Genomic DNA, 17,939 nt, shown 5'->3' on the forward strand with positions numbered 1-17,939 from the left:
TTCACACCACTGCACTCCAGCCTCTGCAGTGCCCTGTGTTCACACCACTGCACTCCAGCCTCAGCAACAGAGGGAGACCCTGTCTCAAAAGAAAAAAGAGAAAAGAAAGAAAAACATACTTTTTTACACCTAACTTGGCAGACTGCCGTGGTCATAAATTTACAAATTCACTTCAAATGCAGTTATCTTCAGTCCCAGTAATGACTTTTTAAAAATCATATGGCTGTAAAGCAGGAAAGTTGGAGAAGATGTCTGAGTTTCTTTCCAACATTAGAGTTCTGTGATTACATTAGGACCCTGGATATGGTTTAGAGCAAAGTTTAAATTACTTAAGTACAAAGCAGCTCTAAAAATGGAATGTCTTCAAGTGAATTAGATTTTCTTTCCAATCTAATCTCCTCTTCCCAGTTAGTCATAATCTGAACTTTGTATCTAAATTTCTGTGCCTTGATATATGGAGACATTTAGAAAAAAATGGAACTCAAAAAGAAACAAACTATAACAGCACACATAAAAATAGTAACACAAACCAATTATCCTAGAGCTTAATAGTTTCTCATAATTTCTTAGGCTGTCTTAGAAGTGTTCATTTACAGGCTGGGCGCAGTGGCTCACGCCTGTAATCCTAGCACTTTGGGAGGCCGAGGCGGGTGGATCACGAGGTCAGGAGTTCAAGACCAGCCTGAGCAACATGGTGAAACCCTGTCTCTACTAAAAATACAAAAATTAGCCAGGTGTGGTGGCATGTGCCTGTAATCCCAGCTACTCAGGAGCCTGAGGCAGGAGAATCACTTGAACCTAGGAGGCAGAGGTTGCAGTGAGCCAAGATCACACCACTGCACTCCAGCCTATGCAACAGAGACTCTAGCTCCAAAAAAAGAAAAAAGAAGTGTTCATTTACATAGTTTGGTTACAGGTTTTGGGTAACATGGTGGAAATGATAAGGATTGCATGTACTGTTTGATTGCTTTTTTCTTGCCTTAATCAAAGCCATAACCCCTACTTACCTTTGAACTTTGTTTTTTCATTTGTTTTGCAGCGAAAACGGAAACAGAGCACCCAAGATGAAGATGCTGTTAGCCTTTGCAGTCTCGACATAAGTGTAAGTATAGTCCTTTCTACCCCCGCTGGCGCCGAGAGCATCTCTCTTCTCTGAAGATTATTTGTTAATAATATGCTGTGTGCTTGAAGTGGGCACAGGATCTGACTATGGAAGTTGTGACCTGGGGGAAAGTTTTTTTTTAAGTGAAAAATATTTTATTTCACTGGAGAAAACTATGTGGCCAACTTAAACTTCCAGGCTAAGTTGTTTATTGCCTATGTCTTTTCTCTCATAAAATGAATTATGAACTCAGTACATTTGGGTAGAATCTAGATAAATACGAGTGTGCTCTTTTAGAGGCTGGTTCCAGAAGATGGAAGAGATGTTTGTCCCCCTTTGGAGGGCAGTTAGTGGCTTGGCCCAGCTCAGGCAGCCGGATGGGCCAAAGGCCAGAAGAAGACTCCAGCAGCATAGTGGAGTGAGTGGCTTTGGATCAGCAGATCTTAGTTTGAGTCCAGATTCTGTACTTATCATCTGTGTGACACCTTTCCTTACCTGTTTCCTCGTCTGGAAAATAGGGATGAAAAGACTTAACCTGACAAAATTTGGGAGGGGGTCAAATAAAATAATAAAAGTGAGAATACTAAACACATTACCTGTACATACTGGGCACCCACTAAATATTTGCCTCATTGTTTTTTTTTTTTTAATCAGAAGTTTGTAGAAGATGCTCAAGTGTCTTGGTAGTAGACTGTTGGTGATGATCAAGGTGGAAAAGCTTCCTTGGCTTTGTTTCAGAACATGCCCTTGGATGCTTAATTTCATAGCTTTCTTTGTGTGGCCACCTTGTCTCCCCACTGGTGCAATTGGGAAGCCTACCTTGGCCTCTGATGCCGTCATTATCCAGGGCCTGGGAGGTGGAGTAGGAATTCAGGCCCTCCCTGGGCTCCCCTTGTCAACTCATCATCTGCATGTCCCTGTGGTTTAACCACTGTGCTCTGTGGATCCATGTAACATTAGGCCCTGCTCGCTCTCCTCTATGGAGACCATGAAAGCTACTCTTATGAGATGAGAAGCCTTCCAAGCTGGGAATAAAGAACTGAGTCATGGTTCTGGCTCTACCTATAATTAATAGTGTACCTTGGATGAGTCATTTCCTTTCTCTGAACCTCTGTTTCTTCATTTGTTAAAAAAGAAAAAGAAAAAAGGTTTGGGATCAGGCCTTCTAAAACCATTGTGAAAAGGAAACTCATTAGATATGAATTGTCAGGTACTCAACTGATAACATTGTTTACCAGTGTGAACAATGTTTTTTAAGCTATTTTTAATTACTGCAGAGTTTTCTGTGGTGCAAGCAGCCATGATGGAGTGAGCTTGAACTGGCACTAATTAATGTACTTCAGCATCTCTTTTACCATATGGTGTTTGTTTGTTCCAGTCTTTAGACCCTCAGATTGACGGAGTTGGGCCAGTTTACTAGGTTGCCATGGTGAACAGAACAAAAAGATGATGTTCCTCTGGGTTTTACTTTACTCATTGAATATTTTGTTATTGACAAGTGAAGTCTATGGAATTTCTCTTAGCAGCAGCAAGATTTTTTTGTGTGTTTGAATCTTTTTAATTTTGTGAAAGTTTACTTTTAGAATTTAAAGATTTTCAGAATTTAAAGACTGTCAGAATTTACAGAGCCCTTAGCCACCATGTATGTATTCCAGTCCCTTCACTTTGCAAATAAAGAAGTGGAAGCCCTGGAGGTGTAATGACTCAGGCAAGACTTCAATCCAGGTCACTTCTAAGATTATGCCTTGTCTTACATTTTTCCCCAAGTATATTATTGATATCCATTTTTCCAGAAGGCATGTCTCTAGATGCTTTTTATCGAAGAACCACTAACATTGTATTAAAGGACTGTTTACAACTATGAATTATAATTTGATTTTTGTCTTGATTGTTATCAATAGCCTTGACTTCCCATCAAGGTCACAAGCCTGTGGATAATTTGGCTTCTTTTCTCCTTGTGCAGCTACGGATGATGTTTTCTTTTTTCTTTTTCTCATATATTATGTTTTGTCATAGTAAAGAGACTTGTATAGAAGATGAATCTACTCCATTACCACCACCATGGCCGATCCCTATGCTTAGGGACTCAACTCTAGACAGACTCATTTCTGATTTACCTGGCATTTTTCCTGAATCTTGGCAAACAGGGCTGAGTTTCCTCCATTTATTGCAGAAGTTGGGAAGAATTCTAGAAACTGTTGTAGGAACATGAAAACTGCTGTTTTGCAGATTCCACTGACCATTAGAGTCATATAGAGATGATAGAGGGTGTGACAGATCCAGATGTGGCCATGGAGGGAGTGTGACTAAATTTAAGTAACTTTCTCCCAGTAGGCACTCTGGAGAGATGAGTTGAATGGAATTAAATCATAGATAGAGCCACACTGGAGAAGATGTTTTGCCATTAAGGCAACAATGGTGAAATGAATATCTGAATCTAATAAATTAATTGCTCTAATAAGTAAATGACCTCTGCAGGCTACTCAAAGGAACTTTATCTTTGTGCATTTAAATGATGATATCCAATAGAGTCACTATCCCTGAGCTAACTGGCAGTATTACTGAAAAGTTTTTTTCGGACTGTTTCTATGTGTAGTGGAAAGTATCTTCAAAAAAAAGGTGGGTCCCATTGGCTGACTCATACCAGAGGATGCGAGGGTTTGGGAAAGTAATATGAGTAACTTTCAATTTTTATTCCATTTAATAAGTCGTAAGACATTTGCCAGATACGTGCTTTGAACAAGAAATTGCTAGATGAGGGAACAGGTCTTTGGGGATCATAGTCAAGTTTTCACTGAGTCCCAGCTCAATGCTAGATACACAGTAGATTCTTGATAAATACTGTTGATGGGTTATAAAACAAAACGAAACAGTGAACTCGCCTAATGTATACCTCTTCTAAAGAAATATCTCTAGGACTTAAAGTTGAGAAATATTAACATAGACTAAATCCCCCTTTGATTAAAAAGTAAGTGCCCTATAGCAGCAGTCCCCAACCTTTTTGACACCAGGGGCCGGTTTCATGGAAGACAGTTTTCCGCTGACCGGGTGGGGTAGGGGATGGTTTCAGGATGATTCAAGCACTTTACATTTATTGTGTACTTTATTTCTATTATTATTACATTGTAATACATAATGAAATAGTTACATAACTCATCATAATGTAGAATCAGTGGGAGCCCTGAGCTTGCTTTCCTGCAACTACACAGTCCCATCTGGGAGTAACAAGAGGTAGTGACAGATCATCAGGCATTAGACTCTCATAAGGGACCAAAACCTAGATCCCTTGCATGCGTAGTTCACAATAGGGTGTGTGCTCCTATAAGAATCTAAAGTCTCCACTGCTGATCTGACAGGAGGCGGAACTCGGGCGATAATGAGAAAGATGGAGCGTGACCGTAAATACAGATGAAACTGTGCTTGCTTGCCCGCCTGCCACTCACCTTTTACTGTGCAGCCTGGTTCCGTGGCCCTATAGAATGTTTGATGTTATCATCACTCAGACACCCTTCAGGATGACTGACGTTATTCTTACAGAACAGGGATCCTCGATTGTTTGGAGGGATGCATCACTTACTCTTTTGGGAATCTGGTGATAGCACAGGAAATTTTACAAGATTGATGTGTGATTTCGGGGGATTCATGGATCCCAGTCAAGACCCCATGTTAAGGGTTTCTGTTACAGAGGAAACTGGAAGGGTCTTAAAGCTTGATGATGGGTGACGTATCTCCAAATAATTGTTTTCTGACTCTCCACTCCCAGCACTTGTTGAAAAATGAATTCTGACTGGAGAGTCAATGTTAGTTGATGATATAATCGGTCACTATTTTTTCCCACCGCCTCACTGCCTCACCGCCTCACCCAATCCCCTGACTGGGCCCCCAACTTCCTGGTGGGTTAGAACACAAATTATTTCTGAGGGAAAATAAAAAGCAACGTACACTTTTGAGAGCAATCTGCCGAGTGGAGAAGGCTCCCAGCAGCCACCTACGAATCTCCTCTCACGTCAGAGGATATGAGTAGGATGGTTTCAGGGAGCTTGCCTCCCCCACAGCACTTTTCTAGTTTAAATTCTAATGGGCGAGAGACGATGTAGCTCATGTCACCACAGGAAAGGCCCTTGGTGCCAGAGCTCCTGCTGCAGAGCACAGCTCAGCACTACACATTCTTTCTCATAAAACAAATGAGCTCTGGGTGGAAATAAAAATAGCCTCCAATGATAAAGTAATATAAAAATAAAAAGGAATATATGTTCTCTAGAAAAACTGGAAAATGTGAACAATAGTTTGACAATCCCACCTCAAAGCCATAGCTACATTTTGATGAATTTCCTTCCTGTCATTATATACAAACCTTTATATTTTTTTCGTTATGAAATATTTCAGACATACAAATGGTATAAAGATAGTAGAAAACCCCATGTAGCTACCAATGCAACTGAAGAAATACGCCTTTAACAGTGATGCCAAAGACCCTTGCAAAACCTTTGCTTTGTGGAGTTTGATGTTTGTTTCTGCTTTGCATGTCCATAAATTTGCTATGGATATGTATCCCTAAATAACATATATATATGCTTTTAAAATTTAGATAAGCATACATAGTTTTTAAAAATTGAGATCGGGCAGGCACAAACAGTAGGCCTATAATCCCAGCACTTTGGAAGACTGAGGTGAGAGAATCACTTGAGCCCAGAAGTTCAAGACCAGTCTGGGCGACACAGGGAGACCCTGTTTCTACAAAAAAATTAAAAATTAGCCAGGTATGGTGATGCATGCCTGTAGTCCCCGCTACTTGGGAAGCTGAAGTGGGAGGATCGATTGAGACTGGGAGGTTGCTGCAGTGAGCTGTTAATGTGCTGCTGTACTCCAGGCTGGGTGACAGAGTAAGACCCTATCTCAAAAAAAAAAAAAAAAAAAAAAAGGAAAAGAAAAGAAAGGGGTTATAGTACAAATTAATTTATTCATGAATTTTTCACATACTATATTAAGAACATGTCATCATATTATGAAATATTCTGTAAGAATATTATTTTTAATGACAATGGAGTACTTTATCAAATGAGTTAATTTAAATCTATTCCACCGACCCTTTACTGGGTATTTAGATAAGTTCCAACTTTTCACTATTACAAGTAATGCTGATGGGCATCCAGGAACATGTTTGTGTAATCTCTTTTATCAGTAGGATAAAGTTTGAGATATGAAATTCCTGGCTAAAAGAGTATGAATATTTTTACAATCTGTGAACAGGTTTATCCTCTGCTTCTGGCAATGAAGTACAAATGAAGTTTAGAGCTGTTGAGTATCTTGTGTGGAATCTCACAGGCGTGGGAGATTGTTTTCAGCTTTCCCTGGTCCTTCTCTCTTCCCACTACATGGCCAGTCCCTTGCTAAGACTGTGACTTGAGGTGGGACATTTGCTTCCCCCCTCCACCCATCCTGCCACCCTTTAGGAGAGCCCCTGACAGGGCCCACACTCCTCTCTTGACTGGTGGGGATGGAGCTGGTGTGGATGGAGCTGATGGTGGGGCATCTTTTCTATGCTGTTGGAGCTTTCCCATGGGAGCACGTGGCTGGACCATCACTTGGGGTGAGATAGGATTGGAGTTCACATTCTTCCTGCATTTTTATTTTGCTGATTTGCAACCATCAAGATGAGCCCTGTTTAAGCTCCTGGCAAGGAATACTTGGGAAGAATGTGCTCATAGCTCTCAGTGCTTTTGAGATCTTTGTATTGGGATTCTTCTGTCCCTTTTGAGAAATCTACACAGAAATCCACATGGCAAATGTTTGCATCTCACCCCTTCCCTCTCTTCCTAAGGGCAGTAGTTGAGGAAGAGCTGAGCTATGGTCTGCCAACAGTGGAGGAGGCTCTTCTGGAGCTCACTAACATGACTGCAAGACCCTCATTGAGGTTGAGCAGTATTCAGCATCTCTGCAGCCTCCTCACTGGCCTCCCTGCCTCTTTGTAGTCTGCCCTCTAAGCATCAGCCAGGGGCATCTTTCCAAGATGCCATGCTGCCTCCAGGTTCCCAGACTGTGCTTCCAAAGCCTTGCACCATGTGGCGCCTGCCTACCTCCTGAACCACTCCCTTCCACCTTTTACACATGCAGGCCAACCATGCTGGGTTTCTTTCAGTTTCTCAAACTCGTCATGCTCCATCTTGTCCCTGGGCCTCTGCACATGCTATTCTCCCGTGTGTGGAAGGCCTGCTGTTCCTTCTTCTCCCCGCATTTCACCTGGCTCGTGCTCCCTTACCCTTCTTATCTAGCTCTCCTCTAAGAGGCTCCCAGACTTTGCAGGATTCCTTTGTACCTCTCCCTGCAGCCATTCCCTACCACCACTACCCCATGCTCACACGCTTGTGTCCCTGTCCTAGTCTTTATCACCCAGCACTGTGATGCCTGCTTCCATTTCACCTTCAGAGGCAGGCTGTGAGCCCTTCACAGGGAGGGCTGTGTTCTACTCTTGTTATATCCCCAACACCTGGCACAGGGCCTTGCCCATAGCAGGTGCTGAATTAACACTGAATGAAGGTATGCTTGAAGTTTCTTCTGTTGTATGAATAATTGAAAGAAAGGGACAGATGAATGTTTAAAAGTCAGTAGCATTTCCAAAAAAAGGAGGGTTGGGATAGAATTTTAAAAATTTAAGGCAGAAGATGAGATGAACATATTTTTCTCAGATGTGTGATGCCAGGAAGTCTTTTGGACTTCATTCACTCGGGTGTACAAAAGGCTATTCCTGATTTTTTTTTGTAGTTCATGGTATAGAAGTGATCTGTTTATAAGTTCACCAATAGCCTGCGAATTCCCTCAAAGCAAATACATAGTGTCCATCATAGATGCTCCATAAATATGTCTGGGATGGGTGAATGAATGAATGAATGAATGAGTCTCAGATTGAGTTACTTATATGGGTATTCTGAGATGCTCAGTATTATTCTTACTAGCATGGTTTTCCTGGGATTAATATTAATCAGAATTTCAGGGAGGAAGGGACCAAATGGCTAGAGTCCTTTCTTATGTAGCATGGCTGTGAGAGACTCATTAGATACATAGTGACAAGAGCAGCTACTGTTGATTTAGTGCTTACTATGTGATGGGCACTATGCTATTATACATTTTATTATTTAATCCTCATGTTATCCCTTTAGAGATGAGGCAAACGGAGTGGATAGAAGTTATAAACTTGCCTGAGGCCTTACAGCTAGCAAATACCATAGCTTTTGGATCTGAGTCTCAGGCCTGTCCTCCCAATCACAGTGCTAATTATAGCTATTATATTAGTAAATAGCATACTATAGCATGCTAATATGAATTAAGTATTCATATGCTCTGTGCTTTCCAAATACCTCATTAAATTCTCACAGTACTATGGTCCTGTGACAATGGAATGTATCATACCCTTTTTGCACATGAGGTAACTGAGAGTCAGAGAGATAAACAATTGATTCAAAGTCACAGTAACATGAGGATTAAATAATAAAATGTATAATAGCACAGTGCCCATCACATAGTAAGCACTAAATCAACAGTAGCTGCTCTTGTCACTATGTATCTAATGAGTCTCTCACAGCCATGCTACTCTAGCCATTTGTAAATTTAAGCCCAGGATGGTTTGATTCCGTAGCCTCCCCACATCACCTCCAGGACAGGAGAGGAGAAGAAAGATTTTGGCTCCCTGGCTTTCAGTGCTGGATGATGTTTAGTGCTTTTAGCTGGTCTTTTTTTTTTTTTTTTTTTTTTTTTTGAGACAGAGTCTCCCTCTGTTGCCCAGGCTGGAGTGCAGTGGCTCGATCTCCACTCACTGCAAGCTCCACCTCCCGGGTTCACGCCATTCTCCTGCCTCAGCCTCCCATGTAGCTGGGACTACAGGCACCCGCCACCACACCCGGCTAGTTTTTGTATTTTTTTTAGTAGAGATGGGGTTTCACCGTGTTAGCCAGGATGGTCTCGATCTCCTGACCTCGTGATCTGCCCGTCTCGGCCTCCCAAAGTGCTGGGATTACAGGCGTGAGCCACCGCGCCCAGCTAGCTGGTCTTATTGACAAAGTTGCTTTGAGGTTTATGACAGGCATCCCCAAATTTCCATTAACTGTGCACTCCAGTTATTTATGCTGTCGTATGCATGCCCAAAGCACAAGCATTGATATAGAAGAGGGGAAAAAAAGCTTTCCTGTCTCATTTAAGCTAAATGGTGTTTCATTGCCAGGATATGTTAAACCAGGCACAGAATAGCTGCGAGATTTATTTTATCTCTGCTCAGCAGAGTCCAGATAATTAAAAAAGATACCATTTCTGTGGTTTTGTTTCTCTTGGTCTGTTCTGGAACTTGCTAACTGGGGAGATTAGCCTTGCCCTGGCCAGCATGGGGCCTTGATGAATTATGTGGGAGAGGTTAATAATGCTCTTATCACCGAGGAGACCAGGCATCTAGCTGAGATTGAGTCTTCATTAGCACATGCTTATATTTAACTTGTCGTCATTTTTCTTTGTTTGTTTGAATTTATGGTCTATTCTTGCTGTCTGTGAAACTGTTTGGGCTAAGGTAGCAGACACCCTATGTTTGGTCCAATGGTTGTTCTGATGCTGCCACCTCTGATGGCAAATTTACTTGTGCTTTGAGTGTTCACATAGACACATTGCATCTTGCCTTTGGCCTAATAGATTAGGTGGTAGATGATAGTTGCTGTGATCTTTTATCTTTGACTCACTTCTTGAAAAGCACAGTGACAAAGAAATTCCAAGGAGCTTCAGGACACACTCTCAGATGTGGATGATATAACAAAGTATAAGTTAGCATATTCACCTTTTCTCATTCCCCCTCAAAGTGACCTTGATGGGGCCCTTGTTAAATGAGGGTGCTTGTGCCCCAGAACACCTGTTTGTTGGAATTTATCACCAGAATTACAAACTTCAGGAGGTTAGAGAGTGAACATCATTCTGTACCTCAGTTTCCTCACCTGTAAAACTGAAATTGTAACAATGCCCTGTGTTAAAGTTGTAAGGATAAAAATGAGTTAATTCGTGCCAGGTGAGGTGGCTCACGCCTATAATCCCAACACTTTGGAAGGCTGAGGCTGGAGGATTGCTTGAGCCCAGGAGTTCGAGAACAGCCTGGGCAATATAGGGAGACCTTCTCTACAAAAAAAATTTATATGGCCATTAAAAAAGAATGAGATCATGTCCTTTGCAGGGACATGGATGGAGCCATTATCTTTGGCAAACTAACGCAGGAACAGAAAACCAAATACTATATGTTCTCACTTATAAGTGGGAGCTAAATGATGAGAACACATGGACACATAGAGGGGAACAACATACACTTGGGCTATCAGAGTGGAGGGTGGGAGAAGGGAGGAGGGAGAGGATCAGGAAAAACAACTAATGGGTACTAGGCTTAATATTTGGGTGTTGAAATAATCTGTATAACAAACCCCCATGACACATGTTTACCTATGTAACAAACCAGCACATGTACTCCTGAGCTTAAAAGTTAAAAAAAAAAAAAAACCCACATAGCAGAAAAGTAAAACTTGTTTGATGTTTTTAAAAAATAATAAATTTAAAACTTAGCTGAGTGTGGTGGCATGCACCTGTAGTCCTAGCTACTTGGGAGGCTGAGGGGGGAGGATCACCTGAGCCCAGGAGGCAGAGATTGCAGTGAGCTAAGATAATGCCACTGCACTGCAGCCTAGGTTTCGGAGCAAGATCCTGTCTTTGTTTAAAAACAAACAAATAAAATAAAATAATAAGTTAATTTATGTAAAGTACTTAGTACCTGGCCTATCATAAGCACAAAAAACAAACAAACAAACAAACAAAAAACTATTGTTGCTATTGATTTTATTATACAAAATCAACTTTATTGTTAAGTTCGGGGGTCTTTGTTATTAGTACAAGTATTCCATAAATAGAATTGATCGTGTAATTTTAAAAAGCAGTATATGAGGTCAGGCACAGTGGCTTACGCCTGTAATCCCAGCACTTTGGGAGGCTGAGGCGGGTGGACTACAAGGTCAGGGGTTCGAGATCAGCCTGGCCAACATGGTGAAACCTCGTCTGTACTAAAAATACAAAAATTAGCTGGGTGTAGGGGTGCATGCCTGCAATCCCAGATACTCGAGAGACTGAGGCAGGAGAATCGCTTAAACCAGGGAGTGGGAGATTGCAGTGAGCCGAGACCATGCCACTGCACTCCAGCCTGGCGACATAGCGAGACTCCATCTAAAAATAAAAATAAAAAGTATATGAAAAGAGGCATATAAGGATTTTTATTACAGCATTGTTTATGATAGCCAAAACTGGAAACAGCATGAATATCCAAATTATATAGACTTGTACATGCATTGAGAATGTAAGTGTAAAATGCAGTTACAGAACACATGCTATATATGTTATGCTCCTATATGTTTATATGCATTTATCTATATAAAGGAAGAAGTATGGAAGAGCATACACTGTATTGTGGATAGTCCTTAGATTGGGAGAATGGAATTGTGGGGATGAGGAGATTAAGTTCTAGGGATTCCTGAGCTTTGGTATTTTGCAAAACCTGTGAACACCCCTTTCCCCACAAAGACTGTTTATATGTGCCCAAAGCAAAATTCACAAGGTTACAGCAAACCAGTTATGTTGAAATATAGTTATAAAAACGTTTAAAAACAAATTTATGGTTAGAGCATGTGCTTCTTAATGCATTAAGTAACATCTGGCAACAAGTCTAATAACTAATACACCTTCAGTGATATGATAAGAATAAGAATAAATGATATTTTGAAATACCTACACCAACTACACTGTCATTTGAAAATATAGTGATTTCTATGTTGACAGTCACAGGTCTGAGAATGCTTCTGTGATGTGTAGTCGCCATTCCTACTGGAAAGAAATACTAAATTTCAATCATTGGTGAAAATAAAGATGTATCTCATTTTTCCATCCAAGCTTGAAGATGCTCTGAATTTTATTCAGTGAACCCTTGAGGGTGTGAGAATTCTAGATTATGAATCTCTGCTTAAGACAATCTGTTATAATAAGCTTTTCTATTACATTACATTTGTAATACAAATGACTGCAAAAAATACAAGTATAATAGATTTTGACCTGTTGGTATATGAGATTGTTAGTGTTAGTAAAGATAAGAATGTAAAACATTATATAAGTTGTTTTTAGGAAGACCATGTAATAGTCATGAAATCAGTTCTCAGCACTTGGTGTTTAGATTTTTCCTTGAGAACAGTTTAGCTTACTGGTCCTTCACATTGCTTTTTTAAATCTTTTGTTTGTTTGTTTTTGTTTTTAGTTTTTAGTTTTTTATGCTTCATCTGCCCATCTACACATTGCTTTTTGAAATAGGTAACTTGAGCCACCTCAGTATTTTAGTAGAAAATCTTTTCTGCTTCTTCTACTGTTGAAAAAATAATTTGGGGATAGAAAGATGTTTTATTTTTTAGAGATGAATATGGAAGTGTTTAGGGGTAAAATGTCTTGATATCTTTAATTTACTGTCAAATTCTTTAGCATAAAATATAAAGTGAATATTTTAAAGAGAAAAACGATTTTATTTTTAATTATACAAGTAACACTGTATACAGTCTTATCATTTAAAAATCAAACAGCAGATAGAGAGCTAACAATGCCCCAGTCCCACTTTACCTCCTCAGGTATATTGATCAGTTTACTGTCTCCTTCCTGATATTTAGATAGAGTTAGATAGAGAGATAAATAGATATGTAAAAATTAGTTTGTGATGGCTTTCTGAGGACATGTTGTCATTGTTTCTATTTTAATTTTCAACTTGCTTTTTTTCCCCTCTTAAATAGATTTTATTCATTTATTTATGGCTGTGAGAAGAGATAGTATATTGAAAGCTATTCAGTTACAGAATAGGGCATCCTCAGAAAGCAAAAGGAGGAATGCCTTATCTTTAAGTTTTTCTTCTATATAGGGTAGACTTCACTTTTTCTTCAGAGCAGTTTTAGGTTCACAGCAAAATTAGGTGGAAAGTACAGAGCATTCCCTTATGCCCCTAAATCGATATATACGTAGTCTTCCCGTTTCAACAGTTTCCATCAGTTTCCAACATTTTCAACAGTTTCCAACATTTTTCACAATTGATGAACTTCCATTGAGACATCATCTTTCAACCAAAGTTCATAGTTTCCATTAGAGTCCACTCATGGTTTTGTACATTCCATGGGTTTGTGCAAAATTGTAATGACATGTATCCGCCATTATGGTTTCATACAGAATACTTTCACAACCCTGAAAATCCTCTGTTCCACCTATTCATCTCCCCTTCCTCACTAACCTCTGGCACTGATCTCTTTACTCTCTCCATAGTTTTGCCTTTTGCAGAATTCCATATAGTTGGAAGCATACAGTATATAGCCTTTTCAGATTGGCTTCTTTAACTTAGTAATATGCATTTATGATTTTTCCATGTCTTTTCACGACTTGGTAATTCACTACTTTTTTATCACTGAAAAATATTTTATTGTATAGATGTCCCACAGTTTGTTTATCCATTAATTTAGTGTAAGCTCTATCTTATTCTTTGAAACTGCTGCTTATTATTGCATAAAACAGATGGGTATAGTTTATTTTTAACGCAGTTCTCCATTGAGAAACATTTTTGTTGTGTCCAGTACTTCCCAATAACAAACAATGACTGTCTCTACACCCCAGAGCAAGTAGTAAGGTACACTCCATTTAAATAACAGTGTTTGCAACTCTTAAACTTATATATCCAGAAGTATATTCCTTCTATGTAATCCATAATTAAAAAAACAAATATATATATATATATATATATAAATTGTAGTTGTGAATTTAAAGAATGTTATATTGACAAGGTTTACCTTTCAACTGTCTTAAAATGTTTTCAGTTTATCATTAATACTATTTTGATGAGATTTTTGCAGTAAGAAGTTACTAGAAAATAATACTTTTGTTTCTGATTTTTTTTTCTAGGCTGTAGCCTGGGTCTGTCCATCTGAAAATTATGGAAATAATATTGGTTAGGAAGTTTCATCTGGACTTCCATGCCCAGCTAATTGAGTTTACCCCTAAATGACTTAAGTAATTATATGAAGCCTCATCTTTGATCTGGTTATATATTCCTGGTTTCAATTGCAGAAGCTGTTTTTCTGTTTTTCTTACTTTTCTCAATTGTGTCTGATACCTGTTCTCTGTGAAGAGAAGGAGATGTGTTGACTTTTGCCCTTGACCTTACCATGCATAGAATTTTACATTACTTGACGGACACTGAAATTCTTGGGTAACTTCAGAGAAATGTTAAAAGAATGAAGTAACCAGGAGAATTCTCGTGGTTTGTGTGTCTTCCTCTACCCTGCTGTTTAACTTACCCTGCTATGTGCTGATCATTTTATGGAGAGAACTGACTCAGTATGAGCAGGTGGTTTCTCTATAAGCATAACATTCATGGCTGGTATTGAAGGTGAAACGTTTGAAAACAAATCATGGGCTTATCTTCAGTGGTCACAATGCCAGGTTTGGATTAACTCCTTAGCAATCCTGCAGGGAAACCTGAATGGGTTTGTTCCCAACAGACTGACCTTTTCCCCTTATAATACTGTAAATGGAACTTTTTTTTTTTTTTAACTCCTCACGTACCTCAAAATATCAATTTCCAAAACTGGAATCCTCTACTCAGCACTAAAATCAATAAATCTAAAGAGTCTTTGTCTTTATTTGGCAGAGGAAAGGGATGGTTTTGCTGGCCAGCTCTATATAAATTCCATTGAAGAAAATATGTATTATTTTAGAATTAATGAGTTAATTTGTTCATTCTTTAGTGCATTCAGTCAGTGCATCCACTAATTCAATCAACTGGCATTTACTGAGCTCTGCCATACGTCATACACGGGCCACTGAAAGAAGCTAAACTTAAGACTCATTCATCGCAGACAAGCGGGGGTTGCACTCTTGCTTCTGAAACAAGTTAACCAAGCACAGAGAAGGCACATCTAAGCTGTACCCATGGTTGTTTTTCTCCTTTCTCTAAGGGAGCAATTTTGACTCTTAGTTGGTTTTGAAAGAAATTTTACTATAGATTCTTTTCTGGTAATTTTTTTCTCTCTTAGAATATCCTCGAAATTGGCCGGGCGCAGTGTAATCCCAGCACTTTGGGAGGCTGAGGCAGGCAGATCACCTGACGCCAGGAGTTCGAGACCAGCCTGGCCAACATGGTGAAACCCCATTGCTACTAAAAATACAAAAATTAGCGTGGTATGGTGGCAGGCGCCTGTAATCCCAGCTACTTGGGAGACTGAGGCAGGAGACTTGCTTGAACCTGGCGGGTGGAGGCTGCAGTGAGCCGAGATCGCACCATACTGCACTCCAGCCTGGGCAACAGAGTGAGACTCTGTCTCGAAAAAGAAAAAAAGAGAGAAAAAAAGAATATCCTTGAAATTAACGTATTTGCTTTTAGCTGGTTAACTCGAAGGTTCAGTCAGGAAGGTGCTTCACTTTATTTTATGTAAAAACCAACCTTGAGAAATTATACTTTGTGGTGGGCTTTGCATCTGTGCTCTCCTTACAGTTAGGCATTAAGCTCTAGAAGCATTGAGTTTCAAAGAAACATCGCTAGGATTTTTTACATCTAGAGAGGACCTTTCATTTTGTTCATGTGGAGTGGTTGTGGGGTACTGTTCCATTTTAGGGAGAACGAGGTTGTTTTAAATGAGCCACTTCTGTAAATTGTTATTAGTAGTATTTAAGAAAATGCCTCTGCTATTGATTTTATTCTGTAAAGTTTCATTCATATCCAAGCAGATGTGATCAATGGGGTGATGGTTTGATAAATACAGCCAGATTCAAGCCATTATCACCTCCTCCAGATGGTCATGCCCTCTTCATCTCCACAGTGGCTGGATGTCTAGGGCCTTCCAACCTGGTCTTCCTCATTTTCCTTCAGTTCTCTGCTCAGATGTTCTTAGAATTCCTCTGTCCTGCTATGTGAAATAGTATTTCCAGACTGGGCATGGTAGCTTACACTTGTAATCCCAGCACTTTGGGAGGCTGAGGCAGGAGGATTGCTTGAGCCCAAGAACTCGAGACCAACCTGGGCAACACAGCGAAACCCTGTCTCTATGAAAAATATGAAAATTATCCGGGCATGGTGGTGTGCCTGTGGTCCTAGCTACTTGGGAGGCTGAAGCAGGAGGACTGCTTGAGCCCAGGAGGTTAAGGCTGCAGTGAGCCATGAGTTCTCCACTGCACTCCAGCCTGGGTGACAGGGCAAGACCTTGTCTCAAAAAAAAAAAAAAAAAAAAAAATAGCATTTTAATTCCTCATGGCACTCCCTTCTCTTCTTATCTGACTTTATTTTTTCTTCATAGCCTTTATCATCACCTGTCATATTATGTATCTTAAAAATTTATTATATTTTTCTCTTCAAAGTAGAATATAATGTTTATTTTGTTGTTTTTGCCATATTATCAACATCTGGGACAGTATCTGGCATTGTGTGTCCAATAAACATTTGTTGGATAAATGATTGAGTGGCCACTTGGTTGTTCATATGTTACATGCTGTCTTTGGAAGGTTACTGTAAACATGAACTGGATTTATCTTGGCAACATTTTAAGAACATGTCTTCCTCTATATACATATTTGCCTTCTCTCATTTTTAAAGAAAACAAGTAAAACAAAAGGCAAAATCAGGGTCTACCTGAAGAGACCTTGTGATATACAAAGCAAAATAGGTGAAAATAATGCCAGGCTTTTATGAGCTAGTAAATAAGTCAGGCTTAAGACAAGAGGATAGAAGGAATGTGAAATGTACACATGATCTCATATGGATGTGGAATTGTTAACACCAGTGCTTTCACATTTAACTCAGTTGGTATGGAAAGATCTCTCAGGATCATGATAGGAATGGAAATTTTCTGTTAAAATGAAAAACATCGCACTTTTAAGTCTCAATTCCTTTCCACTTAACGGGTGTTTATTGAGTGCACAACACTATGCCTCGTGCCCACCATGTGGTTACAGAATGAAAGATGCTTGTAAGGAGTTATCAGTCAGCATACATTGCTTGTTTATCCAAGCTTGTGGAAAGGAGTGTATTCTAGATGATATAGAAACGGCAAAGTACCAGTACATCTTTTGTATCTCATCCAGAATATGTTCTGGCTGTTACATTGAAATATGAGTAAGCCTTGCCGCTTCAGCATTCTCAATATTGTGAGAAAAATACAGGAGCCACTTCGAGGAGACCCAGCATTGTTGGAGCTAGGAATGTGCCAGGTTCTCCCTGCTGGACAAGGTGGAATGCTTCCCTACTTTCCCTCCAGGGTGAGTGGAGCAGCCTCCCCTAGGAATGTGACACAGGGCACTGGTCATACTAGCCCACCATCTTTAGTCTCCCTTTTGCCCTGCGTGTTTAGCTTATTTCACTTGGAAAAGGTAAATAAGGTTTTGGTTGAAAATACCTTTTATTGATTATAAGCTTCCAAGACAGGGAAAAACTAAACAGGAGGTGCTGAATGGACCTAAAAATGGACCTGATGATCTACTCAGCTTAATCATGCTAATAAAGAAAAGTGGGGTTTGTTTTATTTTGTTTTGTTTTGTGTTTTGAAACAGGATCTCACTCTGCCATCCAGGCTGGAGTACAATGGCATGATCACAGCTCACTGCAGCCTTGACCTTCTGGGCTCAAGTGATCATCCTACCTTTCAGCCTTCTGAGTAGCTGGGACCACAGGTGCAGGCCACCACACTTGGCTGATTTCTTTCTTCCTTCCTTCCTTCCTTCCTTCCTTCCTTCCTTCCTTCCTTCCTTCCTTCCTTCCTTCCTTCCTTCC

General features: G+C 39.9%; 1 protein-coding gene across 1 annotated transcript in view; it reads left to right on the forward strand.

Annotated features, from left to right (window-relative positions):
* Positions 1-17,939, forward strand: part of ARHGEF3 (Rho guanine nucleotide exchange factor 3) — a 205,178-nt gene that overhangs the window by 43,535 nt on the left and 143,704 nt on the right. The window contains exon 2 of the mRNA XM_023201063.2: positions 1,040-1,102. Coding sequence (XP_023056831.1) covers positions 1,040-1,102 — 63 coding nt within the window. The remainder of the gene's footprint in view (positions 1-1,039; positions 1,103-17,939) is intronic.

The sequence above is a fragment of the Piliocolobus tephrosceles genome, chromosome 2 (genome assembly GCF_002776525.5).
Source record: "Piliocolobus tephrosceles isolate RC106 chromosome 2, ASM277652v3, whole genome shotgun sequence".
Taxonomy (NCBI): domain Eukaryota; kingdom Metazoa; phylum Chordata; class Mammalia; order Primates; family Cercopithecidae; genus Piliocolobus; species Piliocolobus tephrosceles.